This window comes from Tachyglossus aculeatus, chromosome 11, assembly GCF_015852505.1.
Source record: "Tachyglossus aculeatus isolate mTacAcu1 chromosome 11, mTacAcu1.pri, whole genome shotgun sequence".
Classification (NCBI taxonomy): domain Eukaryota; kingdom Metazoa; phylum Chordata; class Mammalia; order Monotremata; family Tachyglossidae; genus Tachyglossus; species Tachyglossus aculeatus.
In genome coordinates, this window is record NC_052076.1 from 69733021 (window position 1) to 69753157 (window position 20137).

General features: G+C 45.7%; 1 protein-coding gene across 2 annotated transcripts in view; it reads right to left on the reverse strand.

The window, feature by feature from the left end:
• The window catches only part of OPCML (opioid binding protein/cell adhesion molecule like), a 1278294-nt gene that overhangs the window by 239225 nt on the left and 1018932 nt on the right, over nt 1-20137 (reverse strand). For both annotated transcript variants that reach the window (XM_038754698.1, XM_038754697.1), the window contains one exon: nt 17402-17634. In XM_038754698.1, the coding sequence (XP_038610626.1) occupies nt 17402-17634 (233 nt within the window). The remainder of the gene's footprint in view (nt 1-17401; nt 17635-20137) is intronic.

A 20137-nucleotide genomic window follows, 5' to 3' on the forward strand; every position in this document is an offset into this window, starting at 1 on the left:
GGTCGATGGCGGGACAGGCGAGAACGAGGCACGGTGAGGAGATTAGCAGCAGAGGAGTGGAGGGTGCAGGCTGGGTTGTAGAAGGAGAGAAGGGAGGTGAGGTAGGAGGGGGCAAGGTGATGGACAGCCTTGAAGCCGAGGGTGAGGAGTTTCTGCCTGATGTGCAGATTGATTGGTAGCCACTGGAGATTTTTGAGGAGGGGAGTAACATGCCCAGAGCGTTTCTGGACAAAGACAATCCGGGCAACGGCATGAAGTATGGATTGAAGTGGGGAGAGACACGAGGATGGGAGATCAGAGAGGAGGCTGATACAGTAGTCCAGATGGGATACGATGAGAGCTTGAACGAGCAGGGTAGCGGTTTGGATGGAGAGGAAAGGGCGGATCTTGGCAATGTTGCGGAGCTGAGACGGCAGGTTTTGGTGACGGCTTGGATGTGAGGGGTGAATGAGGGAGCGGAGTCGAGGATGACACCAAGTTTGCGGCCTTGTGAGACGGGAAGGTTGGTAGTGCCGTCAACAGAGATGGGAAAGTCGGGGAGAGGGCAGGGTTTGGGAGGGAAGACAAGGAGTTCAGTCTTGGACATGTGAGCACTGTTATTATTATTATTATTATTAGTATGTTACATAACTTCTCTGGGCCTCAGTTCTCTCATCTGCAACACGGAGATGAAGCCTGTGAGCCCTACGTGGAACACCCTGATTATCTTGCATCTACCCCAGTGCTTAGAGCAGTGCTTTGCACATAGTAAGCACTTAACAAATGCCATTCCAGTCTTTCCACTGAGCCATGCTGCTTCTCAGTAAATACTCATTCATAATTCTGTTCTGATTTCTCTCTAGAGCCCCCTTCTTGGCCTCTTTCTTTTTTTTTTTAAATGCCATTTGTTAAGTGCTTACTATTAGAGAAGCAGTGTGGCTTAGTGGAATGAGCCCAGGCTTGGGAGTCAGAGGTTGTGGGTTCTAATCCTGCTTCTGTCACTTGTCAGCTGTGTGTCTTTGGGCAAGTCACTTAACTTCTCTTTGTCTCAGTTCCCTCATCTGTAAAATGGGGATCAAGACTGTGAGCCCTACGTGGGACAACCTGATTACCTTTTATCTACACCAGTGCTTAGAACAGTGCTTGGCACATAGTAAGCACTGAACAAATACCATTATTATTATTATTTTTATTATTATTATGTCACATAACTTCTCTGGGCCTCATTTCTCTCATCTGTAACATAGGGATGAAGCCTGTGAGCCCTACGTGGAACACCCTGATTATTTTGTATCTACCCCAGCGCTTAGAACAGTGCTTCACACATAGTAAACACTTAACAAATGTCATTATTATTATTATTATGTGCCAGGCACTATACTAAAGCACTGTAGTAGATAGACACAAGATAGGTTGGACACAGTCTCTGTCCCACATGCGACTCACAGTCTTAGTCCCCATGTTACAGATGAGGTAACTGAGGCACAGAGAAATAAGTGACTTGCCCAAGATCACACAGAATACAAGTGGTGGAGCCAGCCCTAAAATAATAATAATAATAATAATGGCATTTATTAAGCACTTACTATGTGCAAAGCACTGTTCTAAGCACTGGGGAGGTTACAAGGTGATCAGGTTGTCCCACGGGGGGCTCACAGTCTTAATCCCCATTTTACAGATGAGGGAACTGAGGCACAGAGAAGTTAAGTGACTTAATAATAATAATAATGATGGCATTTGTTAAGCGCTTACTATGTGCAAAGCACTGTTCTAAGTGCTGGGGAGGTTACGAGGTGATCAGGTTGTCCCATGGGGGGCTCACAATCTTCATCCCCATTTTCCAGATGAGGGAACTGAGGCACAGAGAAGTTAAGTGACAATAATAATAATAATGATGATGGCATTTGTTAAGCTCTTACTATGTGCAAAGCACTGTTCTAAGCACTGGGGTGGTTACAAGGTGATCAGGTTGTCCCACGGAAAACCCACGTCCTCTGACTCCCAGGCTCTCATTCTTTCCACTGGGCCATGCTGCTTCATTTCTGGAGCAAAGATAATCTCCTCTGTCAGCCTGGAACATATCTTTTTTAAATCCATATCTCCCCTTTGAAAAATGCTAATAAAAGCCATGGGAGGATTCCCATTATTTTAAAGCTCTGCCCCATCTTTTGTTTTGAGATGAGCCTCATTATTGGCATGCTCTAGTAGTAATAGTATTTATTGGGAACCTGCAGGGTCTGACACACTGTATTGGGTGCTTGGAAAAATGCAGAACAGAGCTTGGCACTTAATAAAGGCTTAACAAACACCATAGGTGTTATCATTGTTATATTATTATTATCATTGATTCATTCAATCATATTTATGGAGCGCTTACTGTGTGCAGAGCACTGTACTAAGCGCTTGGGAAGTACAAGTCGGCAACATATAGAGACGGTCCTTACCCAACAACGGGCTCACAGTCTAGAAGGGGGAGACAGACAACAAAACAAAACATGTGGACAGGTGTCAAGTCTACAGAACTAAGATAAAAAGGGAAGATTGATCTACTCAGTAGTGCAAGGAATTCCATGAGGAATTAGCAGTGTTGCCTAATGGAAAACCCCTAGGCCTGGGTTCAAATTCTGGCTCTGCCACTTGCCTACCGTGACCTTGGGGCAAGTCACATGACTTCTGTGGCCCTGTTACTTCATCTGCAAAATGGAGTTTCGATAGCTGCTTGCCGCCTTCACCACCCCCTGCCCCTGACACATAATTATCTACCCCTAACATTTAGTGCTCCCCCTCTCCATCCCCCCTGCCTTACTTCCTTCCCCTCCCCACAGCACCTGTATATATGTATATATGTTTGTATGTATTTATTACTCCATTTATTTATTTATTTTAATTGCACATATTTATTCTGTTTATTTTATTTTGCTAATATGTTTTGTTTTGTTGTCTGTCTCCCCCTTCTAGACCGTGAGCCCGCTGTTGGGTAGGGACCATCTCTATATGTTGCCAACTTGTACTTCCCAAGTGCTTAGTACAGTGCTGTGCACACAGTAAGCGCTCAATAAATATGACTGACTGAATGAATGAATGAATGCTTGTCAGAACTTAAACTCCAGTTATTAGCTTGATCCTAATCGATTCATGAGGGGCAGCAGGTTAAGTATCACCGTTGATATTTAGGACATTATGGTATTTGGTAAGCACTTACTGTGTGTCAAGCGCTGTTTTAAGCACTGGGATAAATACAAACCTGTTCCTATCTTACTGGGGATTCACAATCTAAGAAGGAGGAAGCATTTAATCCCCATTTCACAATTGAGGAAACAGAAAAGTTAAGAGCAGTTGTGGGCGCAATTAGAACCCAGATCCTCTGACTCCTAAGCCCATGCTTTTTCCAATAAGCCCTGCTATACCCTGGATGCCTGTGGTTCACCACTGGAAAAGTAGTTCATGGATCAGGCCAAGACAGAGCTGATCTGGCAACTTTGCTGACCAGAAACTACTTCAAGCAGTCCTCCAGAGAGAAAACGAAGGCACATACACGGAGAATTAACTGAGTGGGTGAATGGACAGGTCTTTTTCTCTCCAGTATGCCCAGAATGACAAACGGGGGAGAGAAATAATTATCATTATTGTTATTATTATTAAGCACTGCCCTAAGCTCTGGGGTAGAGACAAGATAATCAGGTTGGACCCAGTCTCTGTCCCACTCAAGGCTCACAGTCTAAGTAGGAGGGAGTAGGCTTCAATCCTCATTTTGCAGATGAGGAAAGTGAGGTACACAGAAGTTAGGGGATTTGCCCAAAGTCATGCAGTAGGCAAGTGACAGAAGCAGAATTAAAACCCATGACCTTTGACTCCCAAGCCTGTGCTCTTTCCACCAGACCACACTGCTTCCCTTGATACTACCTCAGAAGCAACAAACACATTCTGTGCCTACAAGGAGTTTCCGCTCTTAAAGGGGAGACAGACAGCTTTGCATTAATCATTGATTCAATCATAGTTACTGAGCGCTTACTGTGTGCAGAGCACTGTACTAATCGCTGTCACTCATCTCTCACCTTCCCCAGTGCATAGCACATAGTAACGCTTAGATTGTAATCTTGAGGTCAGGGATTGTGTGCTGATTCTAATGTACTCTCCTGAGGGCTCAGTACAGTGCTCTGCACACAGTAGGTGCTCAATAACTACTAGTGATGTTTGATTGATTGATGAGTAAATACCACAAATAAATGAACAAAAACCCATAATCAATCCATTGGGGGTCTTCTCCACTTTTAACCAGTTAACGTCCAAGTTGAATTGGGGATCCTTTCAGATCAGAGGGCCACTGATTTAGTGCTCACCTTTATTGTCTGGAAAGACCAGCCCCAGGCTAATCAATCAATCAATCAATGGTGTTTATTTAGTGTTTACTGTGCGCAAAGCACTGTACTAATGGCTTCGGTGATTATAATAATAATAATAATAATAATGGCATTTATTAAGCGCTTACTATGTGCAAAGCACTGTTCTAAGTGCTGGGGTAGATACAAGGTAATCAAGTTGTCCCACATGGGGCTCACAGACTTAATCCCCATTTTCCAGATGAGGTAACTGAGGCCCAGAGAAGTGAAGTGACTTGCCCAAAGTCACACAGCTGACAAGTGGCAGAGCCGGGATTCAAACCCATGACCTCTGACTCCAAAGCCCGGGCTCTTTCCACTGAGCCACGCTGCTTCTCTAGTTATAGTACAATACAGTATAGAGTACAGTACACCTGGTGATTATAGTACAATAGAGTTGGCCCTGCCCTCAAGGAGTTTACAATCTAATTAGGGAGACGTATATTAAAGCAAATTATAGATAGGGGAAGTGGCAGAATATAAAGATGTATACCTAAGTGCTGTAGGACTGGGGGTTGGTGAATATCAAAGTGCTTAAGGGGCAATCAGGGCAGCCTTGAAGAAAAAAAGAGGAAGAAGAAGGAATGAAGGGAGAAAAAAATCCCTTAAGTCCGACAGCATTCTCTCCTAAAGCTGTTTATGATAAGAAGAGGATTATGTGGCTCATATTCCAGCTATATTAAATTAAAGCCAGTCCTCTTCACACATACACACACAAACACACACACACACACACACACACACGCCTAAAATAATCAATCCTACCTCGGCAAAACAGCCTCTGGGAGGAAAGAAGCCCCCCTGGCTCCATGCCAACCCGGCTTCTCTAAACTGTTGTTAACTGTGGTAATGAACCAATCCAGGAGACATATTAATAATGACATGAAGAGACACATTTATTGTTGATTGTTGAGATGGTGGCAGATTTACTGCCAGCTTGCCAGGAGGCAGGGCCCCGGCCTGCAATGGCGCAATTAAAAACGAATTGAACACAGGGACAAAGAATCAATAATCTAACAGGGCAACTTTTAGTTTGCAAAATACAAATATAAATTAATTGACCTGAACACAATTGCTAACTGGTCATTAATGGCTGCTTGCTAGCCAATCAGAGCGAGTAATCCTGCCCATTATGCTGATTGGAAGAGGTTGGGCCTATGCCAGCCCTGGGGATGTCTGCCAATGTTCCTGCTGGGGAGCCCTGGTTTGGGGGTGATTTGTAACCCACTCGGAGAAATTGGCCGGGATGCCACCATCCCCTGAAAGATGTAAACCTGGGGACTGCTTCACACTTTGGCTTGATCCCTCTTCCTTGCTCTACTGCAGAATGATGTATTGCTTTGCCCTTGGATTTGCTCCCTTTTTTCACCCCTCCTTCTGCTCCATAGCACTTAGGTACACAGCTGTAATTTATTTCAACTGTTGTAGAATCCAAAGTGTATACTCATGGGTAGGAAATATGTCTACCAACTCTGTTTTATTGTACATGCCCCAAGTGCTTTGTACAGTGCCCTGCACATGATAAGTGCTCAATAAATGCAATTGATTGATGAACTGATTGATTGATTCCACACTTGGATGTGACGGGACCAGCCTGGCTGCGAAGCTGGACTAAGCAAGGGAGAAGCCTTGGTCAGTGGTGAGGGATCAGAGGTTAAATATCCAGTGCTGACTCACCCTGGGATCAAGGAAGGTGCTTTCAGGAAGGAATGAGGACCATTGTCCATGTCTAGACCGCACACAAGAAGCTCATCCTGGCTTTGCTACTTGCCTGCTGTGTGACCTTGGGCAAGGCACTTTACTTCTCTGAAACTGTTACCTCAGCTGAAAAATGGGGATTGAGACTGTGAGCACCATGTGGGACAGTGCCTGGGTCCAACCCGATTTGCCTGTATTCGACTCAGGGCTTAGTACAGTGCCTGGCACATAGTAAACACTTAACAAATACCATAATCAATATTATTATTATTAGCTTCTCCAGACCTGTTATCTGTTCTGGCAGCAGCCATAGTGGTTGTGGTGGTGTGTTTTATTTGAGAACCTATTGAATGAAATGCACGTTCTCAATACAACAGAAGCAAAACTTGTGTTTGACGCCAAGGAGCTCCCAATTTTATAGATAAACCCATCTCACCACTCTTGAAACAGCAAGGGTCAATGGGGAGCAGTACTAAGACTCTGAACAGCAACAGAGACTCTGACCTCTCCCAAACCTACCTAAGCCAGGAATGGGCATTCCCATCCCTTCCCAGCCATGATGCGATCCCAGAAAAAGGCTGCCTGCCTTCCCTGTCTGCTTTTCCTGGGTGTCCCTCTGTTCCATGTGTGTTTGTGATCTCCCCCCACCACCCCAGGTATCTGGATGTCCATATGGTTTATTTTTCCTCATTCTGCCCCAGTAGTCCCACCGCAAATTTCACTCGAAACGAAAGTATGGCAACCATGACTTGGGTTACTTGCTTCATCTCTTCAGTGCCTCAGTAATCTCATCTGCAGCATGGGCACAGTATGGACAAATCAATCAGGTTGCTCCTATAGAAGCACTGTGGGTCTTAGCAGATCCAAAACTGCAGTGGGAACAGCACAAGCCTAAGCAGTGGTGAAATAAGCCAGTTCTCCTGACAATTCAGGCTAGAAACCAGTTTAGTCTAAAGGATTTAGGTCCCTGGATAAGAGGAGGATTTTGGTGTGACTTTTGCAGATAATTGCTTCATCCCTCTGCAAAGAAACACTGGTATCTAGGGCTTGGTCGTCAGCAGCCCAAGATTCCACGTCAATCCACAGGGCCTATGCCAAACCTCGCAACCTCCTTTTGGATGAAATGAGTGTCACCCGTGGATTGCTGAGTTTCTTCAGCAGTTGAAGTGAGACCCACTCCCACCATCTCTGAGGTTTGGAAACACTTGTCCATTGGGACTCACTCCAAGGGGGACCCACATTTTCTGAACTGGACTTTCAGGTCTCCGATAAGACTTGAGAGTTTCCGGTCAGGTCTGAAAAGACCTCAAATGGAGGCTCTTTACCCCGTGAGTTCTTTGAAGCCTGTTCTGTCCCAGTCACCATTCACCCCACCTAAAATCCATGCCCCATTTCCTTCCCCACACTCCCAGTAAAAGGTTGGCCCTTGTGAAGGAGAGGGCAGTGTTGAACCGCCTCTCAGGGAACGAGCTAATTCCCCTTCCCTTCAACCCCACGGGGTGCCAATCCACCCATGGACTGGACTAAGCATTGTAATCACCAAGCACAAAGAAATAGCAGGGAGAGACCCACCGGTCTGTTTCTGCTGCAGTTATTCTGTAAATGGCTTTTCAGCACCGTGGGGAAACAGATACCAGATGACAGGCCTAGGCTGGGCTGAAATGGGCAGTCTATGCTTTTAGGCATCTCCTCGCTGAAAGCCGGTTCTGAGAACGGGTCACATAACTGCTCCAATTGCTTTAATATTGAGGCAATCACATTGGAAGAAGCCAGCCCCCAGACTAGACATTGCTTACCTGGCTACTGTATTTATTCCATGGATTGATGCCTACAGGTGATTCTCTGCTGGCTCATGCCAAGAAGGAAGGATGGAGAGTTTCTGTGCTTTTTGCCTCACTGCACTGAACCTTGCCGTTCCTAGGCCAATTGGGAGAAACCCACAAGATCACATGGGAAAGGGGGTCAGAGAGTCCATTAGTCACTGTGGCACTTCTTAATCAGTCTATCAATCAATTGTATTTAGTGGGCACTTACAGGATGCAGAGCAGTTAACTAAGCACTTGGGAGAGTACAATATAGCAATATAACAATATATACAATATAGCAATATAACAGGCACATTCCCTTCCCACAGTGAGCTTAACAGCGTAGAGGAGGAGAGAGACATTAATATAAATAAAAAAATAATGCATTTGTACAGAAGTTAAGTTCCTGCTTATCAGTTGAGATAGTTATTAAGCACTTACTATGTGCCACGCACTGTGCTATGTGCTGGGGTAGAGCTCCATATGAGGCTGACAGTCTAAGTTCAGGGAAAAGAGGAATCTTGTCTTGACTTTATTGATGAGGAAATGGAGAGATGACCACCTGATCCTCCTACCCCTTCACAAGGGTTCCAGGGTGGCTTCACTGTTCTAAATATTACGTATTCAGAAGGGATGCATAAGAAGGGCTCTTTTGGGCACAGAATGCAGCAGTGGGGGTAGATGGGATATGGTACATGGGTGTCCTATGTCCTTTTCACAGACACCATGAACCAGGAGCCGTGGCTACCCTAACCACCTATACTTTCTGGCCATTTGGGGAATTCCTCTTGAATCTGTCCACCTCATGAAATGGCCCAGGTGGTTTTTTGGTCTGAAAGAACCTCAGGTAGCCCAGCTCCAAGGGACACTCAGGCCCCACTAAAACTCCAAGAAGCAATCCTTAAAATTTCACCCCTTTAGACTGTAAGCTCATTGTGAGCAGGGAACATGTCTACCAACTCTGTTATATTGTACTCTCCCAAGCACTTAATACAGTGCTCTGCATATAGTAAGTAGTCAATAAATGCAATTGATGAATTGATGAATTGATTTCACCTACATCCCTGTCTTCCCAAGTGTTCCTGTCCACTATGGCCCCTGAGCTCCCTCCCCCCAGTCCCAGATACCCCTAAGCGGAATCGCACACAGGGAAGGGGACTGTGTGAGGTTTGGGGAATCATGGAGCCCTGGTGACTGGAGGGAACCAAGAGAAGTAACAAGAGAAGAAGAAGGAGAAGAAGAATTCTATTTATTTTGTTAATGATGTGCAGATAGCTATAATTCTATTTGTTCTGACAATTTTGACACCTGTCTACATGTTTTGTTTTGTTGTCTGTCTCCCCCTTCTAGACTGTGAGCCCATTGTTGGGTAGGGGCCGTCTCTATACATTGCCGATTTGTACTTCCCAAGCGCTTAGTCCAGTGCTCTGCACACAGTAAGCGCTCAATAAATAGAACTGAATAAATGAATGAATGAAAAGGAGAAGAAGAAGAGGGGAAGTATCTCTCTGCCTATCTCTCTCCCACACCCTGCCTCTGGCCTGGAACACCCTCCCTCTGAGAAGCAGCATGGCTCAGTGGAAAGAGCCCGGGCTTTGGAGTCAGAGGTCATGGGTTCAAATCCCGGCTCCACCAATTGCCAGCTGTGTGACTTTGGGGAAGTCACTTCACTTCTCTGGGCCTCTGTTACCTCATCTGTAAAATGGGGATGAAGACTCTGAGTGCCCCGTGGGACAACCTGATCACCTTGTAACCTCCCCAGCGCTTAGAACAGTGCTTTGCACATAGTAAGCACTTAATAAATGCCATCATTATTATTATTATTATTATCCAGCAGATAATTACTCTCCCCACCTTCAAAGACTTATTGAAGGTACATCACCTCCAAGAGGCCTTTTCTGAGTTGGCTCACATGTCCGCTTCTCTCACTCCCTTCAGCGTTACCCGTGCACTTGGATTTACAACCTTTTTTCACCCCTTCCTCAGCCTCACGGCACTTATGTACATTATGCACTTATGTACATAACCATATTTTAAAAAATTTATATTAATGTCTGTCTCCCCTTCTAGACTGTAACCTTGTTGTCGACAGGGAACATGTCTACCACCTCTGTTATTTCTCTATACGTTGCCAACTTGTACTTCCCAAGCGCTTAGTACAGTGCTCTGCACACAGTAAGCGCTCAATAAATACAATCGATGATGATGATGATGATTTATTGAGCACTTACTGTGTGCAGAGCACTGTACTAAGCGCTTGGAAAGTACAATAATGCAGTAAAAAGAGACAATCCCTGCCCACAAAGGACTTAAGGTCTAGAGGTGGGGGGAAGAGTCTAGACAGGGGGAACAGTCTGGAGGATACTGTAATCTCCCGAGAGCTGAGTACAGTATTCTGCACACAGTAATCAGAGTGGTTAGTGGATAGAACACAGTCCTGGGAATCAGAAGGACCTGCATTCTATTCCCAGCTCCACCACATGTCTGCTGCATGACCTTGGGCAAGTCACTTAACTTCTCTGGGCCTCAGCTGTTTCAACTGTAAAATGGGAACTAAGAGCGTGAGCCCCATGTGGGACAGGGACTGTGTCCAACCTGATGAATGTGTATCTACCCCAGTGCTTAAAACAGTGTTTAGCACAAAATGAGCACTCAACAAGTAACCTAATTATTATCAATAAATATTAACGGATTAATTGATTGTCTCCCTTTTCACACACATTGGAGGCAAGTCTAGCAGACAAGGAAGAGGAAGGAGAAGGGGGGATTTTCTTGCATGGACTCGTTTACTTTTGAAGTCCCCGGGATACTGTGGAGTTTGGATGGATGATCGACAACTCCTGCCCTGCCTGCCTCGATTACAGTCAAAGTCTCTTATAGGAGTTTAAGTCCTACCGGTGCAAGATGGGAACTGAGAGAAAAGGAACTAGAAAGTGCTCCTTACGTTTCTAACAGTGAGCGAAAAATTGTGTCATGTTGGTTTGTGTAACGAGTGCTGGGGGGGAGAAAGAGAGGTTCTTGAGTCCATGCCCTCTGCCCATAAAGAAGCTGTACATACATTTTGACTGGATGGGTAAAAGAGGAAGGGAGCCTTCTTGTTTCAGCTCTCTGAGCACCTCAGTTTCTCTTCAGTGGAAAGAGCATGGGCTTTGAAGTCAGAGGTCATGGGTTCAAATCCCAACTCTGCCACTTGTCTGTTGTGTGACTTTAGGCAAGTCACTTCACTTCTCTGGGCCTCAGTTACCTCATCTGTAAAATGGGGATTAAGACTGTGAGCCCCCCGTGGGACAACCTGATCACCTTGTAACCTCCCCAGCGCTTAAAACAGTGCTTTGCACATAGTAAGCGTTTAATAAATGCCATTATTATTATTGTATTTGCATGGTTACATTAACAGGATTCTCTCTGGCCTTCCATACTTTACAGTCAGCATGAAAGCTCCCTTTTTTCATGTACCCACCAAATTCACTTGCTTCCCTCCCTTGTCCACCAAAATAGTGAACTCAAAATTTCAGGCTGGACTCTATGCAGGGACTCTCACTCTCTCTTCCTTTCTTGATCAGAGAGGCCATGGAGAGACCTCTCTGCATGGGTTACCTAGCATAGCCCAGGGTTGCTAGATGCTAGGTGGATTCCCAACTTTGGGATTAACTGATTTATTTCTCTCTGTTCTTTTCTCTCATTCCCTCTTGGTCTCTGTCTCTGGTTATGCCTATCCCTCTCTGTCTTTCTTTCCCCCTGCTTCCTCTCTCCTGATTTTGGCCTGTGCGCGCCATCTCTTGTGTGCACACTCAATCTCTCTGCCTCCATCCTTCTCTTCCTCCCTCTGAAATAGAACTATTTAGATTAGATAATTATCTACTCCTAAGCCCTTTGCCTCTGTAGACAGAGATGGGCCCAAGCTTCACCCGAGGGACTCATTAAGAGTTAGAAAGTGAACGGTTGGTCTGAGACTCCTGAAGCACAAAGTGAGGGCACAGCTGAGGTTTTGGTCAGAGTAAAAGGTCAGCAGCTGGGCTGTTGGCTACTGCTAGCCATGATGTCCCCATCCCCCCAACTCCTGCATGCCTCTCATGTTCTATCCAGGTCCTGATTCTGGGCTGAAAGACCTCAGACACCTCATGAGCCTATAGAAGCATTTTTAATGAACAGATTCAATAATCCAGCCACTGAATAATACATTGCTCTGCACTGTTGTCTGTAGTTTTGCCAGAATCCAGCAGTTGCCCAGACAACTCAGAGAGTCTTCCAAAGGTGATGTTTGCCTCCAGGAGGAGGAGGAGGGGGAAGAGAAACAGGAGAAGAAAGAGGACTAGGAGGAGGAGAAAGATGAGGAAGAAGTGAGGAGAAGGAGGAGAGGAGGAAGCAGAAGAGGAGGAGGATGGGAGGAAGAGGAAAAAGGAGGAAGAGGAGGAGAAAGGTGAAGAGGAAGTGAGGAGGAACAGGAACAGGAGAATGATGAGGAGGAAGTTAGGAGGAGGAAGAGGGTGAGGAGGAAGTGAAGATAAAGGATGAAAAGAAAAGGAGGTGGAGGATAGAGAGGAGGAGGAAAAGGAGGAAGAGGAGGTGCAATTTTTGTTCTTTGCCTTTCCCTCTCAGCTTTTACATGAAATTTGCCTAGTATTGGTGTCAGGCCTAGAAACCTTTGGAAAAAATTGAAATGTAATCCCCGCACGATTTTTAATTTCCTGTAGGAAATGCCCTGAAGCAGGGACAAGCAAATATATTCTTGCTGAGTCACTTGGAGGTAGGACAGACCCGCTCCAGCTTTGCGGCTGCTGCCATTTCCTCTCTCCCTCCACTCCACACCACCCAGATAGTGTGGATGATCACTCTAAGGACCCCCACCATATCAGGTGCTCCTGCTTCCAGGTGAAGTGGTCTGAGGACAAGGAGGAGAGGGGTCACCCCAACATTTCAGTGGGAGCGGCAATATAAAATCTGGAGCAAGTAACCTGGAGCCAGAGAGGATGATCTGCAGAGATCTGAAGAGACTTGCCACACTACCTGAATCCTAAACATGCTGGATAAACTTAAATTCTTATCACATCTTCCCAATACAGGAAGATGGGAGTCAAGAAGGGAAGCAGCATGGCCTAGTGGATAGAGCACAGTCCTGGGAGTTCGAAGGAATTGGGTTCTCTGCCATTTGTTTGCTATGTGGCCTTGGGAAAGTCACTTAACTTCTCTATGCCTCAGTTACTTCATCTGTAAAATGGGGATTAAGACCGTAAGCCCCATGCAGAACATAGGCTGTGTCCAACCTGATTAGCTTCTATCTACCCCAGTGCTTAGTACAGAGTTTGGCACATAGCAAGCACCTTAACAAGTACCATTTTAAAAAGAAAAAGAAGGGGTTTGCGCCCAAGGAGAGGAGAAGGTGGCAGTGTGGCACTGTAAGCAGATCCCAGATTGAGCCCTATAGTTCTTCTCCACCCTCCTCCCGGAGGCTAAGAGGGAATGAATTCCTTTCTTTATAGCAGTCAATCAATCCCCTGTTCTCTTAAAAATGTCCTTGGATCTGCAGGATTCCTGGAGAGCAGAGGGAACAAGTGGTTTGTCAAAGTCTCTGCTGTCAGGGTGTCCACATAAGTTGCTAACACTTAGGGACTCACCCTGGTGCTGACCAAGATGAGCCCAGACACTGTGAATCCAAGACATCTTGAGGCACGGGTTAAGAAGCACCCCTTCATCGAGCAGGAGAGAAGAAAGGAGGCAGGTGTGGAGGAAGCCAGGGGATAGATGGGAAATTCAGAACAGGATGGGTCATAAAATCATTCAACCTCCCCCTCCAAGTTTGTTCCTTCTGAAAGAACCATTCTTGCTGGATTTCACCACACTCCAAAAAACCTCTCTCTCTGCAGCAGTTAAGAATTCAGAGTTGAGACTGGATTGAAAATAGCCAACGTCCACTCCATTGTCTACAGCTCCCAGGTGAGATATAGCTGTTTAGTACAGTGCTTAGTACAGTGCTCTGCAAACAGTAAGCGCTCAATAAATATGATTGATTGTTTTATCCCAACAACTGGACAGTGGAGCCGGAACAACTGAGCAACTGGGACTTTCTCAGCTGAATCAAGATAGACACAGGGAGAAGCATCATGGCATAGTGGATAGAGCACAGGCCTGAGAGTCAGAAGGTCATGGGTTCTAATCCCAGCTCCTCCACTTGTCTGCTACATGACCTTGGGCAAATCACTTCACTTCTCTATACCTTGGTTACCACATCTGTAAAATGGGGATTAAGACCATGAGCCCCATGTGGGACAGGGGCTCCAACCCGATTCATCAATCGTATTTATTGAGCGCTTACTATGTGCAGAGCACTGTACTAAGATTCGCTTGTTTCCACCCCAGTGCTTGGTAAACTGCCTGGCACACAGTAAGTGCTTAACAAATACCACAGTTGTTATTATTATTATTATCATCACTGACCCGACTTTTCGCAACCATTCCCCTCAGTGACACAGCTACAACTCAGTGGATCTGCCTCAGAAAAGGATAAGTTGAGTCCTTGGTCTCAAAATGCCTGTGTGGTGTGGATTCATTCAATCAATCATACTGATTGAGTGCTTACTGTGTGCAGGGCACTGTACTAAGTGCTTGGAAAAGTAGAACACAGGGAGTGACAGAGGGCAACAGCAGTTATATCCAGGTGGGGAAACTCAGCAGCACTTATAGGAATATAAGGAACTTAAATGATAAGCACCAACAGTCTTTGGTGGCTGTGGCAGTAATCAGCGTGGCTTAGTGGCAAAAGCATAGGCTTGAGAGTCGGAGGACTTGGGTTCTATTCCCGGCTCCATCTGCTGTGTGACCTTGGGCAAGTCACTTAACTTCTCTGTGCCTCAGTAAAATGGGGATTAGGACTGTGAGCCCCACATGGGACAACCTAATTACCTTGTATCTACCCCAGTGCGTAGAACAGTGCTTGGCACATAGCAAGTGCTTAACAATTACTATAATTATTATTATTATGTGTGGGAAAGTTCCCTTGACTAAACCTATTAGGATATCAGCTTCTTTTAAATGCACAGAGAACAAGAACGTATACCAGAGCAAATACCCATCTGGAATATTCTTTTTTTTCTCTTCTAAAGGTCAATGAATAGCAGCAGGTATCAGGCACTAAGATTCACAAATGGACAATGATAAACAAACAGCAGTGTTTTTTAAATGTACACGCTGAAGCTCGGAAATTTTTCAGTTTTGCTCATTGCAAAATCAATACCCATCAGCAGTTTGAAATTAAAAGACCCGGTTTTCTACATGCCTTATTGTATTCTGAAAGCTTTCTACTCAGCCATATAAATCTTCTTTAAGAGGATTAGGAAACTTTCATTATCTTTATCTAACCTGAACTAACACCAACTCAGAAAAATTAATCTATAGACTGGACAAAAGCCTGTAGCTGATGCCGAGACACTGGGCTCCCAAGCTCTGTTCTAATTGAGCGGTGGGATCTCTGTGACTAACCTCTGGAAATCCAGCCGATTTCCAGTGGAAGAATGATAATGAAAATGATGGCATTTATTCCATATGTTCTACGTGCCTGAGCAATGAGAATAGATACGAGATAATAAGAACAGATATAGTGTCTACAGAGTTTACAGTCTAAGAAGGCATGAGAGAAGGCATCCTATTCCCATTTTATAGATGAGGAAAATGTGGCCCAGAGTGGGTAAGTGATTTGCCCGAAGTCACACAGCTGGCCAGTGACAGAGCTAAGACTAGGAACCAGGTCTTCTGACTCCCAATTCCGTACTCTTTCCACTAAGGTCACTTGGTTTTCCTCTCAATGGCCACTCCCAGAACTTCCAGGCTGCCCTCCAGAGTCACTTGGGGCTATTTTGACCTCTTGGAGGGAGTTCCAGGAAGACAACGTTTGATCCAGACCATCACAACTGGGCCAGAGTCAGAAGGTCCCGTGGTCTGAGGAGAGGCATTCCCATTTAGTGGTGCTCCAGGAGAGGAGACCCATGGCCTCGACTCTCCCTAACAGGGTTGCTAATTAGACCCTGGCCCAGACACCCAGAAGTCCCACAGTAGAGAGACCCCAGGTTCCATTTTCAAACCACATCCCCATCTCGACGGCCCTTCTACGGACATTCTGAGCTAAAAGCCCTTCATGGCCCCCAGTGACTTTGACATGCTTACAAAACCTGTCTTATTTCCTGAAAAGTGATAGCCTTGTTCAGTTTGAACCTGCTCCTGAACAGGGGCTCCTGACAGTTCTTTTTATTTCAGCCCTGCAATTTCCCGAAAAAGAAGACATACTGCTGTCAAGGCCACTGAGGTGGCATTGAGGCATCACTTCCAATGTTGAGAAGTTTCATTTCTTTTGGAACAGCAACCAGGGGTTGGACTGGCTGGCCCGGGATGGGAAAGGGTGAGAATTCATGCTATTTGGCTTTTCACACCCTCTCAGAGACTTTCTAAATACACCATGGCTCACCGGAGACTGTGGTTCTCACCAGAGCCTTTAACCTTGTTAAACCCTGGGGAGCTGATAACACTGCTTAACTGCCTGCTGGGAGAAGAAAGTCTGGCTTCAGTAATTGCCAGCCTGTAAAATGGGCATCTGGGCAGCTTGTTCTGAAGAGGCCCTTCAAGTGGGGAGATGATTTAAGAAGTCTCAAATATGGATGCCACGGATAAGACATGGGGGGGCAAATGCCTCATACACAATCCCCTACCCACCCCAGCCTCTGACTGCCCCTAACCTACCCACAGGCACATTTGCTGCTGCTCTTTTGGCACACCCCAAGGCAGTGACTCACATCAGACTCCACGAAACCATTTCCACTCGAGGCAGCAGAACAATGTGAAGAGAGGAAGAGAGACTCAGATCATTGACCTAACTCTACCACTGGCCACTGGGCAAGCTAGTAAATCTCTCTGGGCTCATTTTCCTCATCCGTTAAATGGGGTAAGAGTCCCATTCTCCCTACCTCTTAGATCGTGTGCTTCGTGTGGGGCAGAAACTGTCTGGTCTGATAATTTCATCTCTATTCCAGTGCTTAGCACACAATAAGCCTGTACAAGGTGACTGTTTTATTTAAAAGTGGAAAAAAATGCCTGAATACTACTAGATTGAACTCATTCGGGGAGGCCAAAAGGGATGTAATTGGAGGATGAGCAGTGGGGGGTTCCAAATCCTTTATTCTGAGCTGGTGGTTTGATCCCCGTGGCAGAACCGAGAAGCATTTTCAACCGTCACCCTTAATGCTGCGCTCACGTGATTGGGTAGGAAAAGAGAGGGCTGTATTTTGAGGAATAACCCCAGGAGGCTTGCTATGTAGTCAATGTGATCAGCATTTGCTCAAAGGAGAACAGGCAGCCTGTGAAATTCATTCCCACATGGTTTAACCCTAGTATTACTGCTTTTTTCCTGGAGACAGGCTACACAGGGCAGCATTTGGTCACTGGACATGACAGAAGGAGGACCCGAGGAGAGGAATCAGGTCGCGCTGTCCGACGTCACCAGCTCAGAGAAAGCCGGGGTCCCGGCTTTCCCTGGGGTGCCACGCTCAGCCTTACCTTGCACGATGAGGTGGACTCGCGAGGTTTTGGGGTGATTGTCTGTCTGCACGGAGCAGGTGTATGGCCCCTCATCGTAGACGTCCACATTGCGGATCAGGATGCTGTACTGGGTTTTGGTGTTTGAGAGGATGACAACGCGGGGATCTATGGACCACTTGTCATTCCCGGCATAAAGGATGGTGCTGCGGTTCAACCAGGCCACCCGTGTCACCCGGTCATCCACGGTGCACCTACAGGACAGGGACAGCGAGACACCCATCAGATACAACCCCGGGGGAACCTGATGCTTCCCAGAGTCTGAGGGGGCCTAGCGTGAACTCAACCAACGCTCTGTATTTACCGAGTGAAAAGATCGTTTCCTGGAGGCCTACCGAGTCCTGAAAATTGCCTTTTCTTCTTCAGCAGCCCAATAAATCCCAGAGATCAATGCCATTTCCACCATTACCACTGCGAGAAGCAGTGGCAGGTGGACCAGCCATGCTGCTGCCAGTCACACCTCAACTCTAGGTGGGAGAGCACTACCCTTGGTTTGGAATGAGCTCACCTCAACTCATTCATTCACTCATTCATTCAGTCATATTTACTGAGCACTTACTGTGTGCAAAGCACTGTACTAAACACTTGGGAGAGTACAATATAACAATAAGCAGGCAAATTCCTCATACTTACTGAGCACTTATTGTGTGCAAAGCACTGTACTAAACACTTGGGAGAATACAATATAACAATAAACAGACAAATTCCCTGCCCACAGTGAGCTTTCAGTCTAGAGGGGGGACAGAGGACAGACTAGTTGCAGACATTCCTTGTGGTTCTTTTCCAACAAAAGATGTCCTAATAATAATGGTAAGACTTGTTCAGTGCTTACTATATGCCAAGGACTGTATTGAGCAGTAGAGTAGATACAAGATAATCAGGTTGGACAGATTCCCTGTCCCACATGGGACTCACCCTCTGAGTAGGAAGGAGAAGGGGTATTGAATCCCCATTGAGAGGCAACTGAGGCACAGATAAATTAAGTGACTTACCCTAGGTTACAAAGCAAATAAAGAGCAGAGCCGAGATTAGAACCCAAGCCCATGAGAAGCAGCATGGCTCAGTGGAAAGAGCCCAGGCTTTGGAGTCCACCGACTCAGGGGTTCAAATCCTGGCTCCACCAATTGTCAGCTGTGTGACTTTGGGCAAGTCACTTATCTTCTTTGTGCCTCAGTTACCTCATCTGTAAAATGGGGATTAAGACTGTGAGCCCCCCCGTGGGACAACCTGATCACCTTGTAACCTCCCCAGCGCTTAGAACAGTGCTTTGCACATAGTAAGCACTTAATAAATGTCATTATTATTATTATTATTATTATTATTATTATTATTAAACTCCCAGGCCTCTAGCAGCTTGGCCTTGTGGAAAGAGCATGGGACTTGGAGTCAGAGGACATGGGTTCTAATCCCAATCCTGCCACTTTTCTGCTGTGTGACCTTGGGTGAGTCACTTAACGTCTCTGTGCTTCAGCTTCCTTAACTGTAAAATGGGAATTAAGACTGTGAGCCCTATGTGGAACAGGGACTTTGTCTTACCTGATTATCTTGGATCTACCTCAGCACTTAGTACAGTGCCTGGCACATTGTAAGAGCTTAAGAAATACCACAGTTACACAATAATAATTATTTCCTCTAGGCAACACTGCTTCTCCTGCAGTTGGCCGGATATATGGTTATTTTGCACCATGACCCTCTGGTTTGTTGGTTCAGCTGTTTCAGACTTCACCTGAACTCTCTACCAGCTATCCTGCAATATATACCCCTGGGCATGGAGAGGTGATGCCAAAGAGTGTGGATGGCTCAATTTCAACCATTATCATGATGAGACAAGCAACTCAAGCACAAGGCCAGAGCTCTAGGATGCAACCACTGGTCTCTGAGCAGTGCTCAACAGACTAGAAAGGGGCCAGAAATTGCTAGAGTATTTCCCTGGACAAAGGCTGCAAATGTATAAGAGAGGCTCTCTCATTTACACTTCAATTCTAGAAACAATCTCACCATCTGCAACGTTGTGGACTGCAGGACATTCTCTGTATATCCCAGTAGAAATAGTGTATCTCTGGGATCCTGGGACCCAACATGTCTGAATATTTCAATCCAACAAGCAGTTGTATTTATTCAGCACCTACAGCGTGCAGAACACTGTACTAAGCACTTAGGAGAGTAGCATAGAATGAGTTTACATGATTGCTGTCCTCAAGAAACTTAAAATCTTGCCAGGAAGATAGACACTGAAGTAAATTACAGATAGGAAGGAACAGTTGAGTATAATGATATGCACATAAGTGCTGAGATGATGTGGGAGTGCTGAAGTGGTGTGTGAAGATTAAGGGAGATGAGAAATTAATCAGGGAAGGCCTCCTAGAGGAGATGTAATTTCTGAAGGAACTTGAAAATGGAGAGATGTGGATGTGTCAGATGTGGAGGGGAATAGAATTATAAGCAGAAGGGAGGGTGTGGGCAAGAAATTAGAGGGCATCATGAGACCCAGTGAGTAGATTGGCTTGAGATGAATGAAATGTGTGACCTGGGGTGTTATGGGAACAGAGTGAGGGGGAGTAGAAGGGGAAATGGTTGATTAAGTGACTTAATAATAACCATAATGGCATTTGTTAAGTGCTTACTATGTGCAAAGCACTGTTCGAAGAGCTGGAGAGATACAAGGTGATCAGGTTGTCCCATGTGGGGCTCACAGTC